The sequence below is a fragment of the Mauremys reevesii genome, linkage group 9 (genome assembly GCF_016161935.1).
Source record: "Mauremys reevesii isolate NIE-2019 linkage group 9, ASM1616193v1, whole genome shotgun sequence".
In the NCBI taxonomy this organism is placed as follows: Eukaryota; Metazoa; Chordata; order Testudines; family Geoemydidae; genus Mauremys; species Mauremys reevesii.
Window position 1 is genome coordinate 6,002,855 of NC_052631.1, and position 16,685 is coordinate 6,019,539.

Sequence of the window (16,685 nt, forward strand, 5' to 3'; positions counted from 1 at the left end):
CTCTTCTTGTCTGCGCCCCTCCTAGCACTAAGCCGGGCCGGTGCTGCCAGACGCACCAGACAACCACCTGCAGCCGGATGGCACCACCACCTGTGCCGAGGCCAAGAGTCTGCAAAGGCATAACCCAGCCAGCGAAGAGTTAATGCCCCACCTCTCTGAACCCAAGCTCTGCCTTCACTCGTACCCTCGTGCCATGGCGCAGCCCCTGGTGAGTTCAGCCTGGGAGTGGAGATAATGCCAGGGCAGTGCTAGCGGGTGGCACAGCAACAGGAGACGTAAGCGGGTGACTAGACACTGGACATGGCCTTCCCAACCCCCTCCCGGTCATTGTGTCCCTCCAGGAGCCCGGCTAGCGGGGAAGGCCCTGGCGGTGCCCTCAGGGGAAGGACGTCTCATGCTTAAGGGCGTCCTCCCCCTCCACGCCCATCTCCTCCTCCTCCACATTGGACAGGGGCAGCCCGTTGCCGGCGGGCAGGTGCTCGCACACCGTGCTGCGGGTGGTGACCCGGGTGACGCTGGGCGAGTACTTCCTGGAGCCCAGCCTCCGCAGGCGCCTGTGGCACATCACCTCCTTGAACATCTCCCGGAAGCGCGTGGACATCACGTTGTAGAGGATGGGGTTGGCGGCTGAGCTCAGGTAGAAGAAGACCCCGGAGATGATGTGGACGTACTGGAACATGTGCAGCATCCGGCCCGTCCAGTGGGAGACGAAGCTCCAGACGAGCCGGTCTGTGTGGAAGGGGGCCCAGCAGATCCCAAATACGACAACCAGAACGACTGGAAGGAAGCAGAGAAAATGTCGTGGCCATTGGAGGGGGTGGGTGTGTGCTGGTTCTGTGCTCTAGTCCCTGACAGTCGCTGATCTGATGGCGCAAGTTCCTTCCTGCCTCCGACTCTTTGCCTTCATTGCATTAGTTGCCCTGTTCTCTCTATGCAGAAGGGGAAATATTGCCAGTGCACGACACTGATAAAAGCATGCATCCTGCCCTTCTTAGTGCCTGGCTTACATAGGACAGCGAGGGTGGCCCCAGGAGTAGAGAGGTAGCTTGGGCCGTAGGTAACCGAGGTTCAATTTCTGACTCTACCACAGAGGGATAACAACCTACTGATACTGCCAACTAACATTTACCTTGAGTGATAAAGGCCTGCGGTCAGGCCCGCCAACAAGGGGGAGGCAAAGGGGAAAATTGCCCAGGGGCCCAGGTATTTAAAAGGGCCCAGGGCCCCCAGCGCTGCGGCGGATAGGAGCCCCAGACCCTTTTAAATTGTTCAAGTGGGCCGCAGGACTCCTAGGCACGCGTGGGGCGGTACCGGCGGTGCTGAAGGCAGCCGGGCAGGCATGTGGAAGCCCTGGCCATGCCGGAGGAGCACCCATTGACCGTTCTGCCAGAATTGCTGTTGCAGGTGTGCCTGTGGTGCTGCGAGTTGTGGGTTCTTTCCTTGCTGATTACCCATTTCAGGGTGGGTGGTGTGTACCTCTAACGTGCCACCCTCGGGTAAACACCCATTTCTTTCATAGCCCTCAGGTGACTGATTTACTGCCTCCCTATTACGGTACTTACCGTAGCTGCCATCATACAGCCATGGGAAGGAAACGGGCCCTTACAGTATGAGACATAAACCTACAAAGGATTTAGTGGCTGCAGGATGGGAAGAGACACAACAGAAAAAGGCAGGAGGTTTTGGTTGGTTCTGGCTGGCAGGTGTGTCACTAGCACTAGTTTCTTCAGATATATTCTACTGATTTATCTGAATTAAGGGCAAGACACAAAAATAGGAGGGGATGGCTGGCAGTTGAAATGAAGCCCAAATACCACTTTGATGGGCATGATAGATAGATTAGGGTGACCAGACAGCAAATGTGAAAAATTGGGACAGGAGGTGGGGGGTAATAGTAGCCTATAGAAAGAAAAAGACCCAAACATCAGGATTGTCCCTATAAAATCGGGACATCAGGTCACCCTAAGATAGATAGATGGATAGATTATAAGAATTTGAAGGCATGAGGTTGCTCATTGCGGTGAAAGGACGCTGATTTATGTCATGACATATCATTAGCTATCATGGCATGTCACACAGCAGTTCATTGGTTTTGCATCCTAGTCACATGGTTTGTTACATTCCACAAGGCATGATGTGCTTTCAACAGAGTTTATAAAATCAATAGCTTATCAAAAGGTAACAAAGGGTTCGCTGTTTTAATAACCGGTTAATCAACAGTCATAGAATCCCGAAAGTCAATAGACTGCGTGTAACCATCTATAACGTCCTACTCCTGTCTGTAACGTGAAACATCTATTAACCCTTTGTAAACCATTTATAAATAGAACCCTAATATAAAGTGTGACCCGGTTCTTTCCCAGCCTCCACCCTCCATAAGAAATATGAGACATAAGAACGGCCAAACTGGGCCAGACCAAAGGTCCATCTAGCCCAGTGTCCTGTCTACCGACAGTGGCCAATGCCAGGTGCCCCAGAGGGAATGAACAGAACAGGGCAATTTTCCAGTGATCCGTCCTCTGCCATGTAGTGCCAGCATCTGGCAATCTGTGCGATTCCCTGTCACTATCGCTCCCTTGCGCCCCTCTGATGTCTTGGACCTTCACCCAGTCTCAGCGGGTCTTTCTTTCCCTCCCCCGTCCGTTCTTTTTGCTTCGTTCTGCTCTCGTCCTCTCTCTGCTGCCCCTCCTCTCCAGCCAGCGGTTGCTAAGTGTGGTCACATCAACCGGCTTTGGCCCTTGTCCCCCTTCCGTTCGTTATCCTGTCTCCGGTGTTTGTTTCTCTGTCACCTTGCCCAAGCTCCTTGACAAACACAGCTCCTTTCCTTTCCCCCGCGACCCCAGAGCGGGCTGCGGCTGTTGCCCCAGGATACGCACCCGGTAGAAATCAGGTGCCTGGTCTCGAAGGTTTTGTTTATCCTGGTTAAATACACGGCCCTGGCGCAGACGGGAACGGAGCAGCCTCGTCGCTGCTCGCCACGCCCCCGAGTCTGGGCATGGATTCCCGGGCTGGTGACCGGAGCCAGATCGGCAGCCCTGGAGCCTTCCCAGCAGCAGCGATGGGGTCATGAGAAAACCTGGTTCCCATCTCTGATCCCCCCAGGCCTGCCCAGCTGCTGAACATGCCGGTTCCCCTCCAGGGGACAGGCAGCCTCCTGCCTTCGCTGCCCTGGCAGCTGTCGGCTCCTGCCCAGCCCCTCCTGCAGCCGTCAGGCGCCGGATCCGGTGTAAGGGGACTGTTGGCCCCTTACTGAACTCAGTGGGGGGTTTCTGGTTGGGTAGCTCCCAGTGCCAAAAGAGAGGAAGGTCGATGGGAAATTAGAACCCCGAGACTGACAGTCCCCAGGAACAATGCTCCAGCTCAGCCTGATTGACAGGCCAGGCTAATCAGGGAGTCAGGAGGGTCCCATCCTCCTTGTGAGCTGGAATCACCTGGGTCAGGCCGAGTGGGGCTGACTTAAGGGGAGAGCAGGGGCCCAAGCTGAGCTGGGGAGCAGGGCCCTGCCAGCCAGAGAACCGGAGAAGCAGCCCAGGGAGTAGGTCCGTGCTGGGAGCAGAACTGCAGCAACCAGAGCCAGAGGGGCCAGGGAAAGCAGCCCAGGGGGCTGGAGGCAGAGCAGCAGCTGTGCTGAGGCAGAGTGGGGCTGGAGCAGGAGCCACCCGGAGCTGGGTGCGGTGAGCAGCTGGGGAGGGTGAGGGGGACCCTGGGCAGCAGGCCCAGTGCAGGGAGATGCCCCTAGCTAAGAGGCCCTGCAGGCCAGACTTGGAGGGGGATCGTAACCCCGACGGGGGGCTGACACTGGGAAGAAGGGTCCTGCCACCTAGAGCCTGGAGGTGTGTGGCCACTGCCAGAGAAGTGTCCGACCCGCAGCACCTCTGCAGCACAGCCAGGGCCTGGGCCCTGTGAGGGACAGACTGTGACCTGCCCTGACATCCCAGAGACGCTGGTTGTGATGTCCCCGGACCACAGAGCGGGGTGACGTGTTTCCTTTAACCTTTCCCATTTTTTCCCCTGTTCCTTTTTAATTGGTTGCTGTTTAATAACTTGTATTTGCTTTGAGCTGTGTGCAGTGATCAATTGGTCTGGGAAGCATCCAGTGCAGAGAGAGCCCCCCAGAGTGGGGACACCCTCACGCCTGCCCTACGTGACCACAACAAGCTTGGGGGTCGAGCCCCCCAGGAATCCTTGGCCCAGCCTTGTCGGGGTTACGAGGACTCTGCCACACGGGAGAGTGGAAGGGGAGTCCCGAGGTCAGGCAGAGTGCGGGAGCAGAGCGGCAGGCACCCACCCAACACTGCCCAGGGAGCCCCAGGCTTCCCGAAAGGCTGAACTCAGGGTTAATGGGATTCTGCTGGCGTTTCACTTGGATGGGTGTTTATTTTTCCAGCGACGCTCATGCCCCCGGCTGCAGCTGAACGGGGCGGAGGGGAATCCGGACTCGATTTGGAATGGGGCCTCTTCCTTTGAAATGCTCAGCCCTGAGAGAGGCCAGGGACATGCCCAACTGGGGGCCCCCTGGGCAGCTTGGGTGGCACGCAGCAGATTGCAGCGCCCTGCATACCAGGTAAACTCCTGGCTGCCTGGTTAGCTGAGGGCCGAGCAGGAGGCCAGAAAAGGGATTTCAGTCCTTATAGGAATTATGGATCCAGGGGACAGAAATGTCCCAGCTAACCCAAACATCAGTTAATCGGGATTTGTTTGTACAAGGCCCCCATAGACCATGCTACCCTGAATGATGATTTATGTTTCTAGTGCCCCTTTCCTCCCCAGCTGCATCACCAACGACAGGCAGGCGGCACTGGAGGCACCCAGATACTGCGGTGATGGGAGCTAGCTAGATTAGACAGAGTGAAATGCAGCTGTTTCTGGGGTGGAGTCCCACCATGGGGACACAGAAATTTCAAACCGAACGCTCAGCCTGCTCCTCTGATCGCCTCTGTTTGGATCAAGATGGAGCAATGCATTCTGGGACATGTCGTCTCTGCGGGCTGCACCTCGGCCTTAGAGATGGGCCAGGCCCAGGCAGGGCCGGTGCAAGGATGTTTTGCACCCTAGGCGAAACTTCCACCTTGCACGCCCCCACCCTGAGGCGCCCCCCCACCAGTGGCAGCTCCCCCTCTCCGCCCTGAGGCGCTCCCGCCCTCTGCCCTGAGGCACCCCCCTGCGGCAGCTCCCCACTCCCCACCCTGAGGCACCCCTGCTCCGCACACGAGCACGAGCACCCTGAGCACGCCGTGGCTGCTTCACTTCTCCCGCCTCCCAGGCTTGCGGCGCCAATCAGCTTAGGTAGGAGAAGTGAAGCGGCCACGGGGTGCTGGGGGAGGAGGTGGGGCAGGGGTGAGCTGGGGCGGGGAGTTCCCCTGCGTGCTGCCCCCCCCTTACTTGCTGCAGGCGGCCCTCCCCGCGCTCCCCTGCCCCAGCTCCCTCCACCTAAATGCCGGCGGCGACCAGGGTAACCAAAGATCCGGCCACCGTGGTCGCTGCCGAAGAAAATGGCTCCCCAAATCCCAGTGCCCTAGGCGACCGCCTAGGTCGCCTAAATGGCTGCACCGGCCCTGGGCCCAGGAAGCGCTGCAGGGAGCCCTGTGGGGCCGCATGCTCAACCAAATCACCTCGGGGCAGCTGAGCTCACTGCTGCAGGGTGGCATGGGGGACCGGGCCCATGTCCGTTCCCCAAGTGCCCGCCTGCCAGGGCGCAGCACTCCTGGGGAATCCTGCCCTTCAGATCTCAGTGCCCTCAGGCTGGGCTCCCCCCCTGGCTTCCCCTCTCAGCTCCCATAACTCTCCTCACTCTGGCTAAGTGGAGTCACCCGGGGGTGTGGGCGGGATAACCCTTCGCCCCTCTGAGCAGAGAAGCCGCTGCAGGGCCAGTGGTACCTGGGGGTCTCGCTCTCTCACCCAGCAGCACAGCGGCTTTGGCACATCCACACGCTGCATCTACCCCACAGCACCGATCCCCTAACAGAATCATAGAATCGTAGGGCTGGAAGGGACCGTGAGAGGTCGTCGAGTCCAGTCCCCTGCACTGAGGCAGGGCTAAGTATTATCTGAGACCATCCCTGACAGGTGTTTGTCCAACCTGCTCTTAAAAATCCCCAACGATGGAGATTCCACAACCTCCCTGGGCAATTTATTCCAGCGCTTAACCACTCTGACAGTTAGGAAGTTTTTCTAATGTCTGAGCTAAACCTCCCTTGCTGCAATTTAAGCCCATTGCTTCTTGTCCTGTCCGCAGTGGTTAAGGAGAACAATTTATCACCCTCCTCTTTATAACAATCTTTTACATGCTTGAAGCCTGTTATCATGTCCTCCCTCAGTCTTCTCTTCTCCAGACTAAACTAACCAGTTTTTTTTCAGTCTTTCCCGCAGGCCATGTTTTCATTGCTCTCCTCTGGACTTTCTCCAATTTGTTACTTCTTTTCCAAAGGGTGGCGCCCAGAGCTGGACACAATACTCCAGTTGAGGCCTTACCCGTCCTGAGTAGCGCGGAAGAATTACTTCTCGCTCTTGCTTACAATACGCCTGCTAACACAGCCCAGAAGGATGGTCGCTTTTTTTGCAGCAGTGTCACATTGACCATTCCCATTTCGTCTGTGATCCACTATAACCCCCAAATCCTTTTCTGCAATGCTTCCTCGGCCGTCATTTCCCAGTTTGTACGTCTGCAATTCCTTCCTCAGCAGAGTACTTCGCATTTGCCCCTAATGAATGTCATCCTATTTATTTCAGACCATTTCTCCAGTGTGTCAAGATCGTGATGAATCCTAATCCTGTCCTCCAAAGTGCTTGCAACCCCTCCAGCTCCGTTGCTGGGATGAGGGGCGCTGGGTTACTTCCAACTGCAGCACAATGACTTGCTGAGCCAGTGTGGCGGCAATGGGGACGGGACACCTTTGCAGCCAGCCAGCACCACTTCAAGCCAAGCCTGAGTTAAAACCCCAGGCGTTGCAAGCAAGGTAAACAGCTGGGATGGCTGTTGCAGGAGGACACAAGGCCTTGTGCAGGCATGGGGAGCTCAGGAGCGTCCCAGCCAATGCTTGTTTGCAATACTAGCCTGTCTCTGCATGGCAAGGCCAGAACAAAAGGGATTCACTCCCCGCCGGCTTGTTGATCTGCTTTCTGGGGGCGGCTGGGGAAGCAGGTTGTAGAAAGGACGTGAGGTCTGGTTAACATCTCTCCCTCTCTCTCTTGCCAGGGCTGCTCTGCCACGTGGCTTTGCTTCTTGGCAAGCATGGGGCCTTCGCTCAGCTTAGCCTAGAGCCAAAGCATTGCAGCCCCGGGGAGCACTGCAGGTCAGCAGACAGACACAAAGCTCTGGCTGGCTCGGCCTCCCAGCGGGCACCTTCCCTGGGAAACGTTTCCTGCCCTGGATTGTGTCTGTGCCCAAGCAAAACCCACCAGCCAGCCAAGGCTCCCCTGGAAGCCCGCTACGTTTATTAGTCAAATGAAGCAGCCCTCCATTAATGGAGTAATCACCATCCCAACCCTGGGCACCTCTCGGAGATTAACGAGCGGCTGGGAGAGCTGCTGGCTCAGACCTCTTATCTCCGTCCCGGTGCCAATTCCCAGCTGGTTCGTGCTACTGTGATGAAAGCCTCTTTCCCTAGTTTCTCCACCAAGCTGACACCAGCCAGGATCACTGCAGGGGACTCTCCTGGGATGGACACGGTAGGCGGAGAACCCACACTCCCTTGTGGTCCCAGCCGTCTTCTCTCACACTGTAGTTGGAAGGATGCTGCAGGAGAAGCCAATGGCAGGCGTGCTAAGCATGCAGTGAGCCCCGGCCAGGCACGCGGTGGCACCTGATTCCAGGACACCGTTTCCACCTGGGCCAAGCGGGTGCAAAATGGCACCCGATCAGAACGGTAACATTTTACACCCATTTTCCCCAGCTGCAAAGGGGGACACGGGCAAGAATCGGGCCCAGGAGCTGGAACCCGCCTTGGCCAGTCAGAACTCGCCCTCTGCGCATCTCGCTTTAAAATAACGACTACGCTGCAGATCTCCGCTCAAGTGCGGCGCCAAAGGCGCGTTTCCAGGAACATAGCGCTGAGCTGCGGTTACCCTGCAACGCATCCGGCACTAAGGTACCACCAGTGCCCTGCAGCAAGGCACAGCCCAGTCACACCCCTGCGGCGTAGCACACAGTGCCGCTTGGCTGCTGATACGGCACGGCCCCGAGATCCCGTAAAGGAAGCCTTGGGCATAACCCAGCCCGTCAGCATCCCAGGACAGGGCCTGTAGCCTCTCTCTCTGTACAGCACCATGCATCCTGAGGCTCTGCCTAATTAATAGGATGTTCCCCTGGAACGTGTGAGCACCACAATGCGTTCTCATGCATGCAGGGCAGCCAGATAGCAAGTGTGAAAGATTGGGATGGGGGTGGGGGGTAATAGGCAGACAGAGCCTCAATTATTGGGAATGTCCCTATCAAATTGGGACGTCGGGTCACCCTACACGCATGCCCCCTCCCTGTACACCCAGCAACACACACCGCCAGCTAATGCAGCACTGCTTTGCTGCCCCCACGCACCCACCCGACCTGGAAAGGTGCATCGGAAGACACCTGTTGAGTGACATGCTGGAACAGCAAAGTCACACTGACGGTGCAACACCAGCACCGCACACATGAAGGCAACAACGCTGAGAGACGTACACACACACACACGCACAGACAAAGAGGTACACACACATACACATGCACACACACAGAGGTACACACACACAGAGGTACAAACACGCGTGCGCGCACACACAGAGGTACACACACACAGAGGTACACATGCACACACACACAGGTATGCGCGTGTGCACACATACACAGAGGTACACACACACACAGGTAGACACACACACACACATACACAGAGGTACACACACACATACAGGTATGCGCGTGTGCACACATACACAGAGGTACACACACAGGTAGACACACACACACACACACACAGAGGTACACACACACACAGGTACACACACACACACACACACACAGGTACACACACACATGCGCGCACACACACACACACACACACAGAGTAAACACAGCCAAAGGAGTCAACTGGAATAAATGAGTGCGACTCCATTGACTTGGATGGGGGCTACGTCGATTGCCACCCGCCGAGGATCTGGCCCAAGGCGCCTGGGTTCTGGCTGGGTTTGTTAGGAGCTCTGAGACGCCGGCTGGCTGTGCTCGCGGAGCGCTGCACTGCGAGGGGGAAACGCTAGGGTCCCGGCGGGCTGGGGCTGGGGCATTGATGGGGGAGCAAGTCCCATCCAGCATGCTGGCCATCCCTGGCTCAAATCCCTAGTCTGGTTGCTCTCCGCCTGTACCAGATGAAGGGGGCGGATCACCTCTCTGCAGGGGCCTTTCTCCAATGCGTGTGCTCCTAGGGGCTTGCAGAGAGACTGCACGGAGCCTGGCCCGTTCCAGTCTGGACTGCTCCAGGCGTTCCAGATCTGCAGTCCCCTTTGCAACGCCTTGGAGCTGGGCTGCATCCACCCGCCACCACTCTGCTGCGTGGTGCTCAGGTCCCCTTGGAGCTCTCGCTTGGTCCTGCCCGCCAGCAGCTGGGCTGCAGGACGCGGGTGGCCTGCCCTAGCCGCCCAGTGAGAACGCAGGGTGGGGATACCTCTCCCCTGCACCACTGAGCTGCATCCTTCTGTGATGCAGGGGACCAGCCGCCGAGGTGAATCACGAGCTCTCCCCTGCCTCGCCCCCTCATCTCCACTTACACAGCATCTTAGTCACCTGCCTCCTCCTGATCTTCTGCTGCTGGACGCGGATGTTGTGGTAGTCGCAGTCCCCGCCCAATTTGGCCTCCAGGGTTTGCAGCATCTTCTCCTTCTTCAGCTGCAGCCCGATGAGCAGGTACAGGATGCTGATGGTGCCCATGGGCAGGAAGAAGAAGAGGATGGTGGTGATCTGGATGATGAGGTTGTAAATCAGGCGGGGTTTCACCAGGGTGCAGATGGCCGAGTCCGGCACCACCCCCCGGCCCGGCACATAGAGGGGCTGGATACCATGCAGGCTGGTGTTGGGGATGGAGCAGAGCACGGACAACCCCCAGACCGTGACGATGACCCGCTTGGCGTGCTTCCTGGTCACCACGTACTTGGCCTTGAGCGGGTGGACCACGGCGATGTAGCGCTCCACGCTCAGCGCCGTCACGTTGAGGATGGAGGCAAAGCAGACCGCCTCGAAGAGCAGCGTCTTGAAGTAGCAGCCGCCGGCGCCCAGGAGGAAGGGGTAGTTGCTCCACATCTCGTAGAGCTCCAGCGGCATCCCCAGCAGCAGCACCAGCAGGTCGGAGACGGCCAGGCTGAACAGGTAATAGTTCGTGGGCGTCCTCATGAACCGGTGGCGCACGATGACCAGGCAGGTCAGCGTGTTGCCGATGGCCCCCACCACAAAGATCAGCAGGTAGGTGGCGCAGACTGGGATGAAGAAGCTGGATCTCCGGGGGCCCAGGTATTTGTCCTGCAGCTGCTCCACCGTCAGGTTCAAGTCCCTGGGGTCAACATGGCTGAAGGCAATGTCCTGCTGGCTTCGGTTGCACAGATCCTGGTAGTCCAGCAGCGCGGGGAGGTCTCTGCGGGGCAGGCTGGAGCAGTTGGCGGAGGGATACATGGCCTCCCGCTGCAAAGAGACTGGACTGGATTAGAGAGAAGCCTTAAAGCCACCCTCATTCCCATCCCCAGCAGCGGCTCCTCAACTGTCCTCTCTGCGCTGCCAGAGGGGCTCGGCTAGGCAGAGCCCAGCATGGGCCTCCATGTTGCAGGTGAACCGTGAGCACTTCAGGGTCACTGTCTCAGAGTCAGGGACCGGACCAGGAGCTGTCTAGGTTGCTGGCAAGTGGCCAGCCTGGGGTGGACTGAATGGCTGCCCCACGACACCACGGGCCTGCCGCGGGTCGAAATCCAACCCGGGCCAGCGCATGCTCCTCAGGAACGATGGGCCCAGGCCACAGCTAACACAGCCTGCCGTGCCCTGAGGGGGACCCCTTGCCTGGCTTGGCCCGGCCGTGCTGTCTCCAGGTATGGGGGCATCTCATGCTGCGCCAGCTTTCCAAGCACCAGTGCAGCAGACGCATGTGAAAAATCCCCCCTCTGCCTGGCACTGTGGGGCGCTGGGTGCATCCTCAGACGGCCTGCTGGTGCCGGGGAGGGGGGACTGCGGACAGTGCTGCCGGCTTGCTCCTATGCCAAAATTTGGCCCTTGACCCGAATTTACAAAACCCTGGGGCCACGTGCCAGGGAAAAGTCACTGGGTGACTGGGCTGGATGGGCCAGTCTGTATCATTGACAGCTTCCTGCACCAACCAGGTGGGGTTTTTAAACCCTCCAGCCTCGCCCAAACCTCCCAGTCCCTATGATCCTGCCCCCCAAACCTCTCAGCTCCCTACGGCCCTGTCCCTCCAAACCCCACCCCTCAATACTCCCCACTCGGTACAATCCAATCATGGTTTCACTCCTTCCTCTCTGCACCCCTCCTCATCCACCCCCCACAAAAGCCAGGCCTGGCAGAAGCTTCTGTCTAGCACAGATTTGCCTGTCCCGAGTATAACCAGATCTGTCTCCAGGAGACCCTGTGGCCTCCCGAACCATGTTACAAACAGACGTCCCCCCGCACACCCTGAGCCTGCGGCATTTCCCTAACTCCACACATGTGACGAGCGCCAAGAAGCCAGGCACAGCTCAGTCCCAGGGGGCCCTTTTTGCCTGGCTCAGGAAAATGCTACTTCAGTGGCTCCCGTCTCGCAGAGTCGCCTTCCCTGGCTGCGTGGGCCAGGGCTGCCAGGGCCGTGTTATTCAGAGGGTCAGTGTCATCCGACTACCAGTCCCAGGGCTGCTCAGCTAGACTGGCACCGTCTCTTTCTAGCAAAGCTTTCTCGGCAGCCGTTAACACAGGCCACTCGGCAGGGCCAGGCAGGACGAGTCTCTCTCCATGTGGATGTTCTCTGCCTCCCGCACACAGGCGAGAAGTGAAGCCAGGATGCAATTTTACAGTCAACCCAGAAAAGCTCTGACCTATCACCCCAGTTCAAACTTCCCTAGCTGGGCGACGGGGATACAGGGACGGCCATAAAATCATCCTGGGGGAAATGGCTCTTCATCCTGCTGCTCTCTGGTCCAGGGGACAATTTACACTGGGTGCTAGATTAAATGCAAACCCTCGGCGGGACAGGGACCAGGGCTTGGGCTTTGCCATCTTAACAAACAGGCCGGGAAAAAAAAATCTCTTGTGCTTTCAACTTCACTTCCATGTCCTTTCAGATCCTCCCTGAAAGCCTCTGCCGATTATCTCGCCTTTCCCTCTGCCCTCCTTCTGCTCTGTTAGTCACCTGGGGAGGCAGATGGGGAGGGAAGACACCACTTTGCATTGTGCTAGTCACGGCCAGGACTTCCAAGGGGTATTTCCCTCCCGTCTATGGCACCTGTTTGCAGCGGAGAAATACCTCCTTGACTCCTCTAGCTCTGCGAGGGGGTTACTGCCGCCCTGGGGTGCAGCGCATGCTAAAGATGCTCTAAAAAAAAGAATCAAGTGGCTTTGAAAGAGACCCACAGGCAAGGGGCAGCCCAAGGGGACGCTGACACGGCCAGCAGTGCTGCTGGTGGGGGAACGAATCGAGTTCTGATTTTTTATTTGCGCTCGGTGATGGAACAGACATAAATAACTCCGCTCCCGTCCTGAAGTGCTGACACAGTCTAATAGACTCAGGCAGGCAAATCGCCTTGCAGGGGAGATGCCACCTCTGAAGTGACAGAGGCAGAGGTTTCTCTTCTCCTGCTTGGCACACGGACTCTTGGCCAGGACGGGGCCACCCCTTCAGGTGCAAACCTCGCTCCCTGCCCCCCCAAACCATCTCTGGCACGGAGAGCACTGGCCAGGCAGGCTGTGTCTGCAGCGCTAAACCCACACGCTGCTCACAGCCAGCTCCAAGCTGCAGGCAAAGTCCATATAACAGCCAGGGGAAGTTTAAGCTGAGACTGGACCCTTAATACTTAACAGGATTCTGATCAAACGGGCACATCTTACCCTCACTCGCCTGCTTCCCAGAGTCTGTCTACAGAACCTATATCCGGTGTCTGTCTAGCTGTCCATCTCTCTGTCCATACACCGATCCCATCTATCACTCCAGTACACATCCAGCATCTGTCTGTTTATCCGATATCTGTCTAGCCAGCCAGCCAGCCACCTGCCCTGGAATCTGCAGCCATCCATTCACACCTGCACAGTGTCTGCCCCTCGGGGCTGCGGTTTCGGAGTTTTATCACATTTCCTCCACAACTGATATAGAGTCGGTTCCAGCCGTACCGCCCCAGCCCGTCGGGTCCCCTTGCCTCGCTCCTCTCCACGCAGCTTGCTAAAGCAAGAGCAGGATTTTACCCCCGCCGCGGCTCTATTTTCAGATGTTGCCTCCTCTCTTAGGAACACGCCTGTCACCCTCCAAACTGTCTGCTTTTTCCAAGCCGTGGGAATCCACTTTTTCTCCCCCGCCTAGCGACTTGGAGTGGGGCGATCAGGGTTCCCGGACACCCAACGCTACATTCATTTTCCAGAACCACAACAACAAAAATCCAGATTTCGTTCTGGCAGAGGGGGACGCTCACCTTGCTACGCAGCCCGGCTGGAGAAAGACTTCCCCGCTCTTCCAGCCCTGCTCATTTTCCCTCGGCGAGTTTGGAGGAGGCGAAGAGGAGACGGTTAAAGTCTTCACTCCATCTCAGCACTGGGGCGTGTGCATGTGAGCGTGTGACAGACTGGAGGGAAAAAGCATCAATGAATGGGGAGGCTGCCTGCCTCGGGGTGGGGGGGCCGAGAGAGGGCTGGAGGGGGGGCTGCCTGTAGCTGCTGGCTTTTCAAGCACCACCAGGGGGCATTGCAGTCTAGCAGGACCTCCCCGTCTCTAATCACAGCTGCGGAGCTGGCTCTGGGGAAGGGGTTTTGTGCATGGGGCTTTGTGTTGCAGCCAGCGCCATGGCAGGCCCCCGCCTTTGGACCACGCAGGAGGCCAGTTAGCAGTGGAGGCAGCATGGCTGGGCAGAGTGAGGGACCTGCAGCTGGGAAGTAGCCTCTAACTCCAGAGGGGATCAGCGCTGTCGTTAGAGGGAGAGGGTAGGATCGGGCTGCACGCTGCACTTTCCTGGCCCAGGCGTCCTCTCTGCTCCAGCGTCCCCCGCAGCAGGAGGCGTGAGATGTTCGTCTGCCTCGGTCTGCAGCCTGGGCCAGCTCAGAGCCCCGTCTGAGGCTGTCCCCACCGGGTGGGACGTAGCTGGGGATGTGTCAGGGCCCGTGGTGAATTCAGAGGGGTCTGGGACCAGCCAGGCGGCCTGGGTGGAACCGGAACCGTTAGCTAATCCCGACGTGCAACCCACATGGGAGTCTACTCTGGGAGCCCCATGGCAGCTCTGCTGCCTGACGCTCTGTAGGCACCCCCAACTCCTGACCCGGGGCCCCCCTGCTGTTCCAGCCCTGAGCTCCTCCATCTCCTTGGCCTACCCTCATGATAGCCCGGCCTGCTATTGCACCCACCATTTGTGGATACAAGCAGGGGCATAAGATCCAGCACGTTCATTTCCATTGCACACCACGCAGTGCCACCGCAGAAGGGAAGGCGTCCCCTCGGCCCACCAGAACAATGCTGGGCAAGTCGCTGATCAGTCCTAGCCTGGAATGATCCGCCCTGTGCCCTTTCTGCCGGGGGATCCCAAAGCGCTTTACAAACATTAGCAAAGCCTCGCAACCCCCGTGGGATGTATCACAAACCCCCTTCTCCAGCCATGGAAATGACTTACCCTAGGGCAGGGGTGTGCTTGAGCCGGGTGCCCTGCCGAGTCCCAGTTTCTGTCGCTAACCACTCAACCCCCCTCCCACCAGCTGGGGGGAGAACCCCAGGGGTCTGCTTAGCAGCCCCTCTGCTATACAAGGAGATCAGCTGCTGGGGCGCCAGCCACTCCCAGCCGCTCTGGGCTGAGCGCCGAGGGCCGCGTCACAGCCCGAGGGTGTGAAATCACATACACAGGCACAACCCGCTGCCTCCAGCCAAGGCCTCGAGCCGTCCCGCTCCCCAGCGGCGGCGTGTGTGGGGCAAAGCCCTTTCGTAGGGGAAAGAAAACAAACCCCATTTTTATTTAATGATCATGAGCAAATATTTGCCCGAGAGCTTTCGCGAGTGCGAGCCAGCGCAGCGCGTGCGGGACCGCTGGGATTGGCTAATACAGCCTGTGGTGCCCTGAGTCACCACCTGGGGCCCCTTAGATCCTGGCCTGGCTTGGCCTCGAAACTGAATTTACAAACCCTGGGGCCATGGGCAAGTGCTTTTTCCTGTCCAGATGACTGGGCTGGATAGGGCCTAATCTGTACCGTACCCAGAGAGCAGCCGTAGGATCGCACTCGCAATGGCTTTTGTTTGAGGTTGAGGAAAACAACAGAAAAGAACTGAAGTCAAATCGCTGGGGGAGAGAGCACAGTGTGTGCATCTCATTGCAACGTGCCACGCCCCGCTCTGGAGACAAAGCGGCCACTGTCTCTGCCCACAGACAGAGGGCTTAGAAATGTAAAGGCACAGGACACAGAAAATAAAAGCTGCATGCACCACAGGGCTTAATCGGGTGTAAGAAGCCTCTCCCATCGCAAATGTCTGCTCCTTAGACAAACACAGGAAGAGACACACAGTCCAAGCCTGCTCCCATCGACGTAAACAGCACAACTCCTAGTGATTTCAAGGGGGCAGGAATCTAAAGAGATGCAAAGTGTTATGTTTCCCCCCAGCCCCAAGAGCAGAAGAGGCAGTGTTCAATCTGGGCGATTTTATTTCAGATGATGGAAAACAAGACAGAAAGAACAAATGTAAAGTCTCCACACGAGAGCAGTGAGTCCCTCTGCAACAGTTTGGAGATGGCCAAACAGCCGCTGCCCTGCAACTGCCCCCTGTAGACAGGCAAGGGAAACACCTCTACAAGGTGCAGGACTCAGAAAACTGAATGCCAGCTGCCCCACACAGAGCAGGGCTAGAGAAATCAAGGCGGTCACAGACATGTCATTTATTTTTATTCTGGATAGTACTGTAGTCACGGCCCAGGACCCTGTTGTGCGGGGCGCTGGACAAACAGAACAGACAGTCCCTGCCCCAGAGAGCTCTAAGTATAAACCAAGTGACAAGAGATCGAGACAGACAGACAGAGAAGGCGAAGAAAAGAGTCAGACAGCACTGATCAGTGTGATCGGCGGAGGTTTCACAGCCTAACCATTGTTTGTAGGGATCCTGGCAAACGAGGAGGGACGGAAGGCGGATAAGGAAGTAGCTTTGTGGGTGTTTCTGGGAGCGGGGGGCAGCAGCCACCCGGTTTTCATGGGTGTCAGGAGATCTCAGAAGCTTCCCCCCCCAGCACTGAGGAACCCAGCGGCGTTTTGCTCTTTCCACCAAAGGGCTGCAGCCAGGCATGAGAGACGCGGATGTGATGGATTCCAGCCACCGCACCCCCGCCGCTGTTTTCAGAAGGGGTCGGTCTCAGCCGGGCTTGGAGACACTCACGTTGCCACGTCCCCAGCCGCATGCAGCATCACAGAACAAAAAACGCCCGGGCTAGAAACGAGACAGGAACAAGCAGATCGTTGCAAGAGAAGGAAAATCACGTCAGGCCCAAGGGCGGGCTGTGTGTCTCACCGGCAGAGGTCT

The 16,685-nt window shown here is 57.7% G+C and overlaps 1 protein-coding gene across 1 annotated transcript; it reads right to left on the minus strand.

Annotated features, from left to right (window-relative positions):
- Positions 1-207: 207 nt before the first annotated feature.
- NMUR1 (neuromedin U receptor 1) lies at positions 208-13,677 on the minus strand. Its single transcript, XM_039487198.1, has 3 exons — positions 13,618-13,677; positions 9,739-10,642; positions 208-777 (listed from the first exon to the last, which is right to left on the minus strand). The coding sequence occupies exons 2-3, from the start codon at positions 10,631-10,633 to the stop codon at positions 377-379; spliced, it is 1,296 nt and encodes a 431-aa protein (XP_039343132.1). The 5' UTR covers positions 10,634-10,642; positions 13,618-13,677; the 3' UTR covers positions 208-376.
- Between the last annotated feature and the right edge of the window lie 3,008 nt (positions 13,678-16,685).

What these genes read in the sequence shown, in the direction of transcription:
- NMUR1 (XM_039487198.1), bottom strand. Translation starts at nt 10,633, where the DNA reads ATGTATCCCTCCGCCAACTGCTCCAGCCTGCCCCGCAGAGACCTCCCC. An exon ending in GCAGGTGACTAAGATGCTGT is followed by an intron (nt 778 to 9,738) that starts GTAAGTGGAGAT and finishes GCTTCCTTCCAG; the next exon opens with TCGTTCTGGTTGTCGTATTT.